Below are 14859 nucleotides of genomic sequence, written 5' to 3'. Positions count from 1 at the left end.
TGTAACAATAGTAAGTTGTTTGATCAGTGCTAGACCCGTACCACATTCTTCAGATTGCAAACAACAATTGCCAATATGAAGTATCAGATAAATGCAGTGATCCAAGCATTTCATTGTGGCTTGGAGTGATGCATGGCACAGAGCAGAGAAATACCCTTTCTTTAGCCACAGTCTGGTATGTTTAGTCCGGTCTAGGGCTAGAAAAAAATTGAGACATTTAGCTTTTCTCCCTTCTGGTATGTGGTGCACCAGTTTTGCCAGTTAAAGCTTTTGTAGAAGTGATTCAGTAAAACATGGTGATATTTATTATCACTTGCCAGTTTACCACATTAATGAATATAAAATCTTCAAATGGTATTTGTTGACTGTTACTATCATGGTTCAGACTCTCAAGCAAAAGTAAAAGATAATTATTTTATGATAACTAAGAATGCAGGAGACTTAAACCACTCAGTTTCTGTATTCTGAGTTTTAACTTATTCTAAATAACAGATATTTAAAAACAAGCTCACATAAGCCTTGTTTCTTACTGAATAAAGAGTAACCACATATTCAGTTCTCCAGAGAAGTGTGCAATAGGAAATTTTAGGGAAAGAATTGAGAACCACTACTGAATTAAATTTGTATTTATTTCTCCAACTGCTACTTCGATCTTAAATGGATGTACAGCACCTCCTGCATAGGAGGATATGATATTTATGGGACCTACCTGGGAAATATTGCTATGGTTTTTCGGAATGGATCATGGTGGCCATCCCTGGAGCAGGCTGCCCAGGGACTTAGTGGAATCTCTGTCCTCCAAGATTTAAAAAAAAAAAAAAAAAACAAAAAAACAAAACACGATAACTCACAAACAAATGAACTTCACTGGAAAAGCTTCTGAGGAGCCTCACTTGTCTTTGAAGTTGGCTTTGCTTAGAGGTATTGGAAGAGCTGGACTTGATAATCTCTGGAGGTCCCTTCCAACCTTGAGTATCCTGTGGGAGAACCTTCTGAATGTCTCCGGCAAGCTTCTTTTCTGCAGTAATTTAAAATAAAATCTGCTGGGGTATTTCCAGAAAAATAAAAAAAATGTCATATGCATTTTGTGATTGCAGACAAGTACATGGAAGGCTGAGGAAAGCTTCCTTTGAAAGTGTTTTCATGAGTGTTTCGCATACTCCCTTAGGGCCATACCTTTTAGCAGCAGTGCATTCTTCATCAACACCTTGATGCTCTGCCAGTTTTACCTGTGCCATGTGCTCTCTGCGCCCTTGGCATTTTTATCTTGCTCTGTTGTGCCTGAGGAGTTTCCTGCTCCGTTTACTGATGATTACATGGTAGAAAAGTAACCACCTTTTACAATCTTTCTTATAAAACAGAGGAATGAGCCTACAGTTCCCCCAGAGTATGGAATGTGCAGGTTATGGGCAGCACGGTGTGCCCCAAAGCCTCCTGCAAAGGAAGGGGAAACCCAGTGTCTGCTTTCTCAGTGTTAAAGGTTTCAGTGTTTAGAAGCTGATGGTGCTCGATAGGTATATCACCCTTCCTGCCAAAATCTATCAAAAAGTTTGGTATTGTTTCCAGATCAGCTTGGCAGAGAAATCTTGACTTTTAATTTCAGTGCCCTGGCTCATCATAAATGTGTCTAAGTGCCCATTTGTTTCTGCGAGGGATGGGCACAGAGAGGATTACTAACACCACCGTATGAAGTGTGTTGTTAGGAGTGATCAAGGTTGGGATGTATAATTGACTTCATGACCTGTCTTCCACAGCTGTGTGATGTGTTGGGTAAAGTAGAGGGAGTAAAGTATGAGGAGACTATGAAAGGGGGGCACAAAATGCATCAAGGTATAGAGTCCATGAATAGCCTGCAAAATTTCTTGAGGAAGACACCGGTGACATAGCAAGGGAGATATTTGAGTGGTGGGGAAGGAAGGAGGTCGAATGGAGATAAAATGCCGAAGGAATTGAGAAAGAGCTGAACAGAGTCTTTGGGAGTGTAGAGAATGTTTAAATGAATGACATTTTTATAGGAATATTTGAAGACAGTGAAACATTGGCATTGTGATTACCTGGAAATTATATGAGCTTAGAGTATCATACTTAACTAAATTCACTAAATAGCTATGTCCTTTTATTAAGAAGACTGTAATAATGAAAAATCAGAATAATAGTTATGCTGGAGTTTCAGTTTCACCTAAAAGGACTGCTTATGTTTCATGTCTGGTACAGTAGGTATTCTGCTGGATTTGGGCCTGAATATAGAAGATATAGACCTTTTCCTATGGAATTAGAGCTTAGTGTACCTTCGTAGGATGTTACAGAGATGATGATCAGTTAGAAGGCACTCTGTGCATTACCCCAATCTGCATCCATAAGAATGAAGAAGGTGAAGAAAAAATTAAATGGCTGCATCATTTTCCTATTAATTTCCAGGCTTGGAACAATTTACCTGTGTATTTCGTCCAACCTTTTTCCTTAGTGTAAAGTACAAAGCTCAATAGATGTAATTAAATAGGCAGGTATTGTTACTTGAATGGCTTAATTCTATGATGTTTTCCCTTTAGACTTTGAAGTTGTCTATATACAGAGGGAACATTTTCTGTTCTAATTTTGCATATTACTTTATAGATAATCTGGGAATTTCATTTCAAGGCTTTGGAGTTCTTTTCTGGGTGAGGCGGGTAACTGAAACATAAAGGAAGTATCCGAGCTGCCTCTGAAATTTTTGAGAATTGTAGTGTTTCAGAACTAAAAATACCTTTGAAATGTTTCATTACAGTGTCATGCAATGCACCATGTACTGTTGTGAGAATATCTTGGATGCAGCCCTTACAGCTGTAATAATCATACTGTCTTTTGTCTATAAGAGTTTTGTACTCTGATCACTGTTGACTTGAGAAAGATCATTGTTCAGCTGTAGCATTTAGTAGGAATTTGATGTTCATATTTGGATCCTAAATAAGAAAATGCAACCAAACACTGTTTCCAAAACCCTTACTGTTCTGGCTAATTCAAGAGGTATATTGAAATACTAAATGCTGTCTTCCTCATCTTTTCTATGTCTATGAACCAGCCAAGGGTCACCCTTTCTCTCGGAAGAAGGGCAGGAATACCTGCTATTAGAAGATTTTGAAAGTAAAAAGATTCCACTGCAGTGAGTGAACAGTAGCCATTCTTGGAAAATGTGTGAGAGATTAATCACAGAGCCATTAACTTGCCTGAAAATACTGTTTGTTTGAGATGTGTCTTGCATGGTGTTCTGTGAATTTTAACAGAAAAACTATGTAACTTTGGTTTCCATTTTCTGGAAATTCAGCTGGTTTCATATTTATTTATTTCTCTACCCACATTTTTACGGTGCTTGCTGTTTCTGTCCCAGATTGCTGGCACATGAGAGCAGTTTTGCTGCCACTTTGTAGTATTCTGTTTAATTGGTCAGATTGATTCTTGCAGATGGGAGAAGAATCAGCTCAGAAGGAGGAGTGGTCAAGCCAGACTGAATACAGCATATTCAAAAATGGGATGATTACCCCTCAGACTAAAACATTTTTAAAACTTTTTTCCTGGATCTCTATCAGCAAGTAGTTTTTAGTATGCAGAGGGTAGGCTTTTTATTTGGCTTCCCCTGCCTCAATACCCCACCTCTTCTCTGTGGTTCTTATGGCCAGTCCTGGTAGATCAGCAGTTATCTCTTCTTGGTATATGGAAGGAGGTGTCCAGTCATAGCTCTGAGTGAGGAATGGTTTGGCCACTTAACATAATTTGCAGATATGTGATGCCCAAATGTGATAACACTGAATTTGTGTCCCAGTCATCCTTCTGCTTATAAGTTGTGAGGAGTTTTCATTGTGTTATATCCAACTTTGCCATTAATTTAAACTGAGCTATAACAATCATTAATACTTATATTAATAACCCATTGTTAATGGAATATTTAAGCAAATTGATTTTTTTTGTTGAGCTGTTATGAAGTGCATGAGAAAAATTAAGATTTTCAGGTACCTTTCTTAAGTACAGAAGTCATCAAGCATCCTGCATCTGAAATGTTTGGTTTTTTGTTTTTTTGTTTTTTTTTAAAGCAGGAGTAGGGTCTGTCTGTGAACACTAGTCCTAACCTAAATTTCCTTGAGGTAACATGAATCAATTATGCAGTGTAGATTTTCAACATTGTACATGGTGTTCTTATCATGATCAGTGGTTAATACTGACTTCGAAAACTAGTTAAACTTCAGAAACTGAATTCCCTGTCTTCATTTTGTCACAGACTTCTCTTGGCCTGTGTTTCAGACTCTTAAAACTTTTGGTCTTACAAAGTCAGAATGGTTATAACCCATTCATATTTTGAAAACTATTTCAATAGACTAAGAAGTTGATTCCAAAAGATTACTTCTAAAAACATGAAGTAAATCAAAAAATGCCCCCTTACAACGAAATGTAAGTTGTTGCCGTCAGCTGAGCAATGACAGGCCTGGCTGCCTCATGTGCCATGGTTTTTGAAAGTCTTCTGTTTTCACAAGTGCTTGTGGTCAAAAAAGAAGCAGCAGCATTCACTTAGACCCAGAAGAACTCCTAAATTTAAAAATCATAGCGTTTGTTGCTTACATATGATGGGTAATCCTTAAGCACTGGCATCGGACGTGTGCTGTTGTTGCATTTTGAGCTTTGGTTATATTTTCCTGCATGTTTTTAGAAGGCAAATGTAGAGTTTCTATTTTATTTCTTGAGTTTTTGATTTTTTTTTTTCATTTTAAAGTATATCCTAGTGAACTGGAACTAATAATTTTGGTTTGACAACTGATTGTAAGTGTTCATCTTCTTGAGACTGCAAACTTTATTTTTATAGCATATAAAATGCAAATCACAATCCCAGCCATATGTGCTCATGTAAAAACACATATGACTTTTGCTGGGACTTTGGTCTGAATGAATACCACAGAACTAGAAGAGTGCATCTAGAAAGTGAGGAAATGCTGAATGAATCCTTCGAGTAAAGAGCAAGGACTGCAGCAGGGGCTAAGATCAGCATGTTACTAGTGACACAGTATGTTTGCAATTTGTTATGCACTCTGTAACCTCATGTAGTTCCTTCAGTCCTGTGTGCTCTATTGTTTTGTGTGTTGAACTTCCAGTGGTTTCTGAAGCTCTGAGGCAAAGAAAGTAAACTTAGCAATCAAGAGATACATTTGTGATGGGCAATATTGTAAGGAATATAGGAAGTTTCACTTCTTCGGTTGTTCCAAGGATAAATACTTAAAGAAAATATTTTCTTCTTTTTGGGGGTGGAGTGGAGGGGTGCTGTGGGGGTGTGGGGGGAGGCGTCTATCAAACTAATTGCAGATTAATGTTCAGAGTCACCTAGAAACCAATTCTGACCAGTGAGGCAGAACTTGAATCTCTGTTTAAAATAATAACCAGAGCAAAATTTGTGTACTACTTCTAATGAAAAAAAACCCACACCAAAAAAACTAAGAACAAGCTAATAGAAAAGGATGATATAATTATAGCTGGAGAAGAACTTTCATAAGCCACTTGGACAGATGGAAGATTGTATCTCTGCTATTAAACAGAACAAACCCAACTTGGTTAGGTGAATGACGTTTTTCTTGACTGCAGATGTCCGGTCTAAGCTAATCACGTCAGTTCCCTTGATAGCTGGCAGAGAGGCACTTTGGGAGTGATTCATCGGGTTTAGATGGATATCTAAGAAGAAGGGATTGTGTTTCACACAGTCTCCATTTCTCCAATGACTGCAGAGGAAACCTAAATGAATAGCTAAACTGGATTCCTTTCTCCTCAGTTTACCAGAACCCCAGGAGATAAATCCAGCTGTCCCTTAAAAAATAAAGTTTTGTGTGATCTAACTGACAAATTGAAATTTGAATAATAATTTCTGGTTGTGATCACTTTGATATAAAGAGCTTCTTAAAATGCTTCTTGTGATAGTCATGCTGTTAATTTTTATGTAGGTTACTCCTCAGAAGTTATGTAAACTGCATGGTTCAGTTGCTTAATAGAGCTTAGTAAGAGTAGTATAGCATCTATTCATTGATAGACACACATGCTGAAATATTTACATAAATATGTATAAATTAACACAATGGTGTGGTATTATGGTAATGAAAGTAGGAAATATCATGGTATGATTGATCAGAAAAGTGTATGGACTGCATTAACTCCACCTGTGTTAGTATTTTGCCACTGTCGTGACTTTCATTTAAGCAAGGAGTCAGACTGATAACAGAATTTCTCTGCCTGGAGCAAGGTAACTGGAGAGGCTTGCAATGTGTTTACTTTCCATGTAAGTTTGCTGGTACTGGCTAGTACCAATATTAATGAGTGCTATACTCATAAAAGATGGAATTTCCAAAGAAATCAAAGGTAAACTACTGTGCAGTTTTATGTAACACCATTGCCTTAACTTGCATTCAAGACAAAAGCACTCTGCTGCACATACATCCTATAGATTTTTTTTTTTTCTTCCTAAAGCATGCTATCTTCCTATTTCTGTTCTTAGCTATTATTTCTTTCTCCTTTATGTATTTCAAACCAGTTTTACATGGTCAGTAGATAACTTTAGATGTGCACTTAAGGGTGTTGCAAGCAATTGTATTTTTCCCTCTAATTTTTTTTTCATACTGATTAGAACTAGCAAGTACTGTAAACCCAAGTACTGAGTGTATTATTTTTACCTTTAACAGTGTTGTTAAAGTGCTGCTAGTTTGCAGCATGGGTTAAAAAAAATAAATAAAAAATTCCCAGCCCCCAGTCAAACTCTGCTCCAAATCAGAATGGTGGAAATCACTTGCTTTATGAAACATCATCTTGTTGTTTAGCTGCTGTTAAAGCTCCACACTTGTGTTATCTGCTTCACATGCATGGATTTGTATGTATGTACTTACTTAGGATCCTCTTTACGTACTACTGTTTAATAATTGAGTTCCTGCATGTCATTAAAAAAAAAATTGGAAGACTGATAGACTCTTTAGCTGTTTACATTTCAAATGTTGTGTTTATTATTTGTAATGTTTGTTTTTCTTTATATGTTCATCAACATTTCAATCTTAAAATCTTATGTGTAGATCTCATGCTGACTCAGCAAAATCCAGCTCTTCTGAAACAGACTGCAATGATAACGTGCCCTCCCACAAAAATCCTGCTCCATCAGTGAGCAAGCATGCTGTGAATGGCTTTTTTCAGCAGCAAGGTGTCTATGACTCTCCGCCTTCTCGTACTGGCCTGACACTGGCGGACTGCAGCCTTTATAACCTGCCTAGGAGTTACTCCCAGGATGTTTTACCGAAGGCAGCATCTCCATCTGGGACTGATGCAGAAGGAGACCAACATGTTTTCAATACCCCGTCAGCAACATCTTCATTAGATGCACAGATGAGACACATCTCTATTAGCTATGACATTCCCCCCACACCTGGAGGTACTTACCAGATTCCACGAACTTTTCCCGAGGGAACGTTGTCTCAGACTTCAAAACTGGAGACTATTCCAGATATTCCTCCACCTCGGCCGCCAAAACCTCACCACGCTGCAGATCGATCTCCTGTGGAAACATGTAGCATTAGTCGCACTGCTTCAGACACTGATAGTAGTTATTGCATCCCTACAGCAGGAATGCCACCCTCACGCAGTAATACCATTTCAACTGTAGATTTGAATATCTTTCGTAAAGGTCAGTATTTCTTATTTTATCATGCTCTTCAATAATTTTTCTGTTAAATGACATAATCTTGTGATGAATGATGTGATACGAATTATACGAATGGGCTGAATGATACGAGGGGCATTCCCAGCCTTTAAAAACAAGTGTGTAGCCCTTCACAAAGCAGTCTGTGGACACACTGCTTAAAATACATAAGAAAGAGGAAAAAGAGAAGGTTATTAAAGGAAACCATCAAAACAGCAAAGCACAGCATATTGGTGAGGGGTGTATATTGCACTGTGGCATTCGGTCTTAGCTAAAAATATTTGAAGACCTAGACGTATTGATGATGTTACTCGTCTTTAGAAAACAGCAGTGAAGAACTAATCATCTTTTTTTTTTTGCTAATAAGCTCATATAGGTGAGTTCAGTACTGTTGTTGTCAGTCTTTCAGAATGACCAAATTAAGGTTAGTTTATAGTGGTCCAAATCTGCAGAAGCTGGAAAGTGTTTCATGAAGGTCAGTGGGACTTGGTGTATACCCAGAGCTTTGAGATCAACCCTGATCTGGTGATCGTTGCCACCAACCTTTATTTCTCTCCTTGTGATAGATATGCATACTGACATTTTTAACTGAAATTAAAGTTGTTCCTTGCAGTCACCTAAATGTTGGTTTTCCAGATGTCTTAGTATATTTTTTAAATGTTTTTTTGTTTGGGGTTGGTTTTTTTTTAATTAGCAGCTGGGTATATTTTGGGCTCTAGCAAATCTGGTGGAGCTACTTAAAGAATTTGGTGTTTCTTGGGGTTTATTTCCTTCTGGGTTTTTGTTCCTGTTCTTATTCTCTCATATTTAAACTCGAGAAATGCAGCAAGAGGTAGAGATTGGGAAGCTGATATTTATTATTACAGAAGGCAGTTGTTCCAGTCTTGTTAATCACTCTTGGGCTAAGAGGCTTGGTGTTTTTGTTTTGTTTTTTTGTTTGTTTGTTTGTTTGGGGGGTTTTGTTTGGTTTTTTTTTTTTTTTTTCCTTCTTTGTTTGGGTTTTTTTTCTTCAGGTTTTTGAGTCAGGGGGGCATTACAATGTTATTTTTAAAGTGAAATTTTAAACTGGTTAGAGTTGATGCTAATGTTAGTGGGGATTTTAAAGGAGAATTGTTTGAGTTGTGCTAGGTACTGGATGGAAGTCTGAAACAAGGAAGGGGACAGAGACAGGGCTTTTAGGGGAGGCAGTGTGCAGAATGGATGTGATCATACAAGCACTCAGATAATATTATCCTCTTCATCATTCATTTTGTAGGCTAAGTGTAATAATATTGGTGGTGGTTGGTGTTTTAAATTTACAAAGTAACACCCTGAAGGACCCTTGTTTGCTCCACTTTGCTTATCTTCCCTCATTTTGCTGTTTATAAATGAGTACTCCTACACTAAAGCTGAGATTGCCAACCTCGGGAAGAGCAGCCTTTCTAAAATACTGCTTTAATTTGGCACTTAATAGCAGAAGTGTTTATTTTTCCTCAGAGGTGGAAATGCCAAAAAAATCTACAGAGGTTTTTTTCAGGGCAAGGCAGGGATAAAACCCAGAGTTTGCCTACAATTCCTGTCTTGGCATCCGGAGGAGGGGCATGCCTGTCGCCTGCATGGGTGAGCAGGACGTGCGACCTGGGAGCCCCATGTCTCACAAACACCCCTGTCCACCAGAGAAGCAGCCACCGAGCTGAGGACCTTCTTACTGCGGACTGCCAAGAGCCAGGACCCTGAAAATGGAGAGGTCTTTGGTTCTGTAGCAGTTTGTTCAGACTGCAAGGCCGTGGAGGCCACACTGGGGAGCTGAGAGCAGGAATTCACCTGTTCCTGCAACAATTCGAGTCATGTTGAATGAGCACTTTCCAAGGGAAGGGTGTTCAGTCAGAAAATCTTTCTCCAGACCCTAAATTATATCTGCTGTTTATCTATTTTAGAATAGGTTTTTCATGAGGGCCCAGTATCTCAAAATCCAGTCTTACACTAAATTCTTACACCTGCCTATTTGAAAGGAAGACTTTACTGCTTCTTTAAAAGGAAAAGTAACTAAAGTAACTTTTTCTGTCCTTGCCATGGAAAAATGCCACTATAAGAGCTTCAGGTTGTGACTGATGAGTGTTAAGTTTGTTTGTGAACACAGTCCTTTCCAGTGTATAGATAAAATCTATGGGCCACAGCTTCAGGAGATGTGTTTGTATGCTCTCAGAAGCAGACAGTAAATAACAACAGACTCTGGATGCCTGATGCCAAGTGACAGGAGCAGGGATGATAAATAGCCGCTTTCTCTTCTTGTTTCTTTAGAAATTAGTTCTCAAGACTGTTATGATATTCCACGAACGTTTCCGAATGACAGATCTAATTCATTGGAGGGCTTCCATAACCACTTTGTAAGTATGACTTAATCTGATGAGAGACGACAGTGACAGTGCTTGAATGCTCTTTGTTCCCGTGTAAGAAAGCAAGCTGTATGATGTTCTATGATTTTTCAGTTTCAGTAGAATATATTAATCTGAGTAGATTAGGTTAAAAAAGCTCATATGATTCACAGCTGATTGCATAACTTATTTTGTTAAAGGAAATATATGTTAATTCTAGAAAAACAGAAGCATGTTGACAGTGGGAAGTGTTTCAAGTGAAGAACTAGATGAAAATTATGTCCCAATGAATCCCAACTCTCCTCCACGACAGCATTCCAGCAGCTTCACTGAACCCATCCAGGAAACAAACTATGTACCAATGACACCAGGCACGTTTGATTTTCCATTATTTGGAAAGCAAGTCCCTCCTCCTGCTCACATGGGTTTCAGGTCCAGTCCAAAGACCCCTCCCAGACGGTCAGTACCTGTTGCAGAATGTGAGCCACCGCCGGTGGATCGGAACCTCAAACCAGACAGAAAAGGTGAGGAAAATGTCCAGTAGAAGTTGATTTTTATCATCTAAGAAAATAGATTAGCACTCCCAACTTCTGATTAGTGGAAAGTTATCACATTTTTAGAAATTGACAGAATAATTTTTATCCTATGAGATAGTCCTAACATAAAGGAATCCTAAGATTATTTTTAACCGTATTAAAACACCACAATAACAAATGCCAAATACAAGCATATGTTTAAATTTTATTGCTGTAGTTACTAATGAAAAAATTACATGGAAATGCTAACGCTCAGAAGTGTGAATTTTAGTCCTTATACGTAGAAGACAGCTAGCCGAGTTGTAATGGAGAGAGAGCACACAAGGCATTGGATATAATACAAATTTATAGCCATAATAGTGCTTGGTACAGGAACCGTACACATTTTCATTGTATGAAGTAAAGGTTAAAAGTAACTTATTTAAATATTTTAGGTATTTGCTTTTGATGTAAAAGTTGTTAGAGGAAATGAATTGTTACAGCAAGAATGAGTTGTATATTGTGCCACTTTTTAGTCCTACTCAAAGTATGCAATGGCCTTAGAAATTCCTACATAGAGTAATTCTTCCAAATGAAGGAAGAATTAGATTGAAGAAACAGTGTTTACTACTAAGTAGGTAATGTTAAGTCCTCATTTCAGTTTGTAAAAGCAAGGAAAATCACTTGATGTTTGAGCTGCTTAATGCTTAAGTGTTAGTGGCCACATGAGGCAGTCACAGAAAGATGTTTAACATGTGGGCTGTGAGGTTACCATACATATTTTCCTTGGGATCCAAATGGGAGAAGGGAACTGCTATTTCAAGCCAGCTCTTAAAATATGTTTGCTTTATCATGGGAGCTGGGTGCCATGCTTTTATTGAAATTTGTATGAACTGCAGTAGGCAAAAATTTCCTTACCTTTGTAGGGTTTGGTAGAATAAACTGAGTCATAAAGCAAAAGGAAAACTAGCTTTATGTGGAAGTATTTTAAACTGCTGAATGTGTGGAAGATGCCTGTTATGAGTCTGAGATAGCTGCAACACCTTCAAGGACAAAATTGAAAAAGAACCCACCAAATTTTAGAGGACCACTTCAAAGCTATCCTAAAAAAATTAATCACTTGAATCTGGTGGATACTGGGTTTATTATTCCTTAAAATAAGGTTTATTTGGGTGACCATGTTCTTAAGAAACAAAGAAGATACTGTTGCTATGTGTCTGTAAGAGATACTTGTATAGAAAATCACTAATAAATAGCTTAGGCTTTCCAGTTAATCTAAAATGTTTTGGCAGCCACCCTATCAGAACTACAGGTAAATACTTAAGGAACTTATTTCCCAACTATGCTGTTTTTTAGACAAGATAACTAACTTTCTTGTAGAAGTGAGAACCAAAGAACAATAGGTCAAACATCTGCACTATTTTGTCTTCGAGTAAGTCTTATTTTTAATATCATGTACTTGAAAAAGTAATTGCTTTGAGAATGTTTGACTTCAGTTTGGGGAAAACTAGGTGGGAAATATTCAGATGATTCAAAATATTCACTAACTAAGCTCTTAAATTAGTATTTTTGCCACTAAGTGAAAACATCCTGTAATTAAGTGAAGTAGATAATGTCATTATGATAGAGATGACCTCAGTGTGAAATGGCAAGTACCATGTCTCATTCCGGCTGTCCACCTCCAGAAAACAAGGCATGGCCTTTTTCAAGACATTGGCTCTCTGCTTGTGTCTAATTGTTTCTGTGCTACCAGACAGTAGTTTTGTTTAGTTCTCAAGAAATACTGGACAGTAACAGATTGATGAAGGCTGATACTGGAAAATATGCTCAAAATAAACACTGAAGTGCTTTAAAATATTTTCCCTGACTGGCCAGTTTGTGTATTTTACTGGTAAAATGTTTGACCTTCAGAAGTAGTAAATTTCTATGTTGAAAAGCTTCTCACTTTTGCTGCTGGCAGTGCAAAGCAGTTGCACAGATATCTGCTGGGGCAGCATCCCTGCTCTTGCATCTCTCTTCTTGGAACTGAATTAGTGTTTTGCATTCTAAAAGTGGAGTGTAAGTCTCCTGCTTTGCTTCTGTCCTCAAATGCTTTACAGCTAGAAAGCCCTAGGTAAGATCAGGGAAAGGATTTTTAGATGTACTAACATACCTCTTGAGCAGATTGACTGGCTATATTGTTTGCCTGTAGACTTTTAGAAGCTGTTATCACTGTGAAATAATAATAATATTTAATGTAATTTAGAAGATAAAATAATTTTAAAGTAAAACTGTCCCCAGAAGTGAATATTGTATAGTAAATGTTTAGGGTCTGAAAAAAATGGAGTGAGCCTGCGTGTGTGTTACTAAGATAAAACCCTCAGTGATAAATCAGAATCATTACCATTCGTGCTAGCTCAAGACCTTCACAAAGTTTATGAAGTGTACTACTGCAAGTCTTCCACTGTTGTGAAGAGCAGATATGATGACACATCAGGATGGTAATTCTGAAATTCCCATTTCAGTAGTTGAGTTGTCCATGCAAATAACTCCTTCCAGAAATACCTTTGGGAAAATAAAACTGCAGTTCCTTTTGAATTAAAATAGGATAAAAACTCTTGTTTTGGTGGACCCTTACCTAGCTAAAACGAGTGTGTGCTTTATATCCTACTGTGTTGCTTTTCCAGCTTTCAAGTTCTTGGAGCAGCATCTATTATCAGGTTCTTTCTGCTTATATAAATGTACTACAAAGCTCTTCTGCTACAAATTAGTGCATAGAAAATATCAGGTTTGTCGGTATATTCAGGAAGACTTAGGTAGACACAGAAGGGGAGGAAATGGTACATAAAATAGTCACCTTCTGGGTATTGCTCCTTTAAGTGTTGAGGGGTTTTTTAATATGCCATTGGTTCAAGAATTTCTGTTGAAGACCAGTGCTGCTTCTCTAAAAGATGGTGTTACTGCAGAGATCAGATGTGGTGGTGATAAGGCTACCAGGTACACAGGGGTCCATCTCATCTTCTGCCTGAGGAAGCTGCTGTATCTTTTTTTATTGGTTACAGATTGCTGCAAAAGTACTGTTCGCACTGCCTACAAGTAACAATTACTCTCTGGTAACTATCTTTGTTACTGAGAATCACCACCATCACGATTCATGTGAGCATTAGCTCTAGCTCAGTAATGTTTCTGTGTGGGCCAGGGAAGTTTAAGTGCAGTGCTATAAATGCATTTGACAAATAATGCAGTGAAACTAGCACATAAAGAAAGAATGCACTGCTTTATGTTTACAAATGTGTATGCTTAGTACCTCCTCTATTTTTCTTTGGTTTAAGAGCTTCCTGTTTACAGGCAGTATAGTTTGACAAGGGTGGAAAATGGAGGACTCTGTGATGGCAGTGGCCATTCTGTTGCATGTAGCCTGCTGTCCCCTCTGCTGTTCCTGTTTTGTAAACCGGAGATGTAATACATTGTCAGTTGCTTTTGGTTCTGCTGTCTTTGAAGAATAACGTGTCAGGCAGCAAGGATCTGGCAATCTGTCTATCAGCAGCAGTGATTGTATTGTGAATGTCTTCACAGCTCTGATCTAAGCACCTGACGTTCTAGATAACTTATTAAATTGTGAAGATTCTCCAAATTTTTTACAATAGGTACTGTTATATAGAAGTAGCATCTGTGGCAGAGGACTGAGTTATGAAAAAACAATAACATGAATAAACTAAATGTAGGAAGTAAATAGGTCTAAAATTCACTAAAGTATGTGTGCATTCTTCTGAGGAAGGTATTTGTGCAACCCTGCTGTGGGAGCCTGAGGCTCTTCAGTCTTTCTGCCTGTAGGAGTAGCCTGAGCCAGGAGCCATGGTGAGCTATAAGATACACTGTGTCTTTTTTATCACCAATTTCTAGAAGAGCTTTGTTTTAGAAAATGGATTAAAAAAAAACTTTTTTTTTTTTTAATTAAAATAGATAGCTTTGAGATTACACTACATTTTCATGTAGTTTCATTTTTCTAGCTCACAGCTGCTTCTGTAAATGCGGGGAGCTTCCAGTACTTTCTGGAAGTCTTGAAAGTAATATCAAAACATGGTGTTGGCTTCCTGCCCCAATAACTTGAATCAAAGCACTTTACTATTTCTTTAGAGAAGCATACCAAAAGGTAAGTGATATATTGCTTGGGACAAAATGGAAAGTGCTTGCCCAGGTGCTTTTCTGCATTCACCTGTAACTGAATGACAAAAATAATCTCTTTTTTAATTCATTTTTTTTCAGGGTGCTATTTCTTTTATTATAAGAAAACAGTGTTTATATTGATTTTGTGTTTCTGCTTTTT

At 37.8% G+C, this 14859-nt stretch overlaps 1 protein-coding gene across 4 annotated transcripts in view; it reads left to right on the top strand.

The window, feature by feature from the left end:
• Positions 1-14859, top strand: part of GAB1 (GRB2 associated binding protein 1) — a 102582-nt gene that overhangs the window by 71175 nt on the left and 16548 nt on the right. For 3 of the 4 annotated variants that reach the window (XM_042796527.1, XM_042796526.1, XM_042796528.1), the window contains exons 4-6: positions 7065-7669; positions 9965-10050; positions 10259-10562. In XM_042796527.1, coding sequence (XP_042652461.1) covers positions 7065-7669; positions 9965-10050; positions 10259-10562 — 995 coding nt within the window. The remainder of the gene's footprint in view (positions 1-7064; positions 7670-9964; positions 10051-10258; positions 10563-14859) is intronic. The other variant, XM_042796529.1, reaches the window with a different exon arrangement.

The sequence above is a fragment of the Tyto alba genome, unplaced genomic scaffold (assembly GCF_018691265.1).
Source record: "Tyto alba isolate M040663 unplaced genomic scaffold, T.alba_DEE_v4.0 Super-Scaffold_23, whole genome shotgun sequence".
Classification (NCBI taxonomy): domain Eukaryota; kingdom Metazoa; phylum Chordata; class Aves; order Strigiformes; family Tytonidae; genus Tyto; species Tyto alba.
The sequence above is the reverse complement of the archived record's forward strand: the minus strand, read 5'-3'. Positions and strand labels throughout refer to the sequence as shown.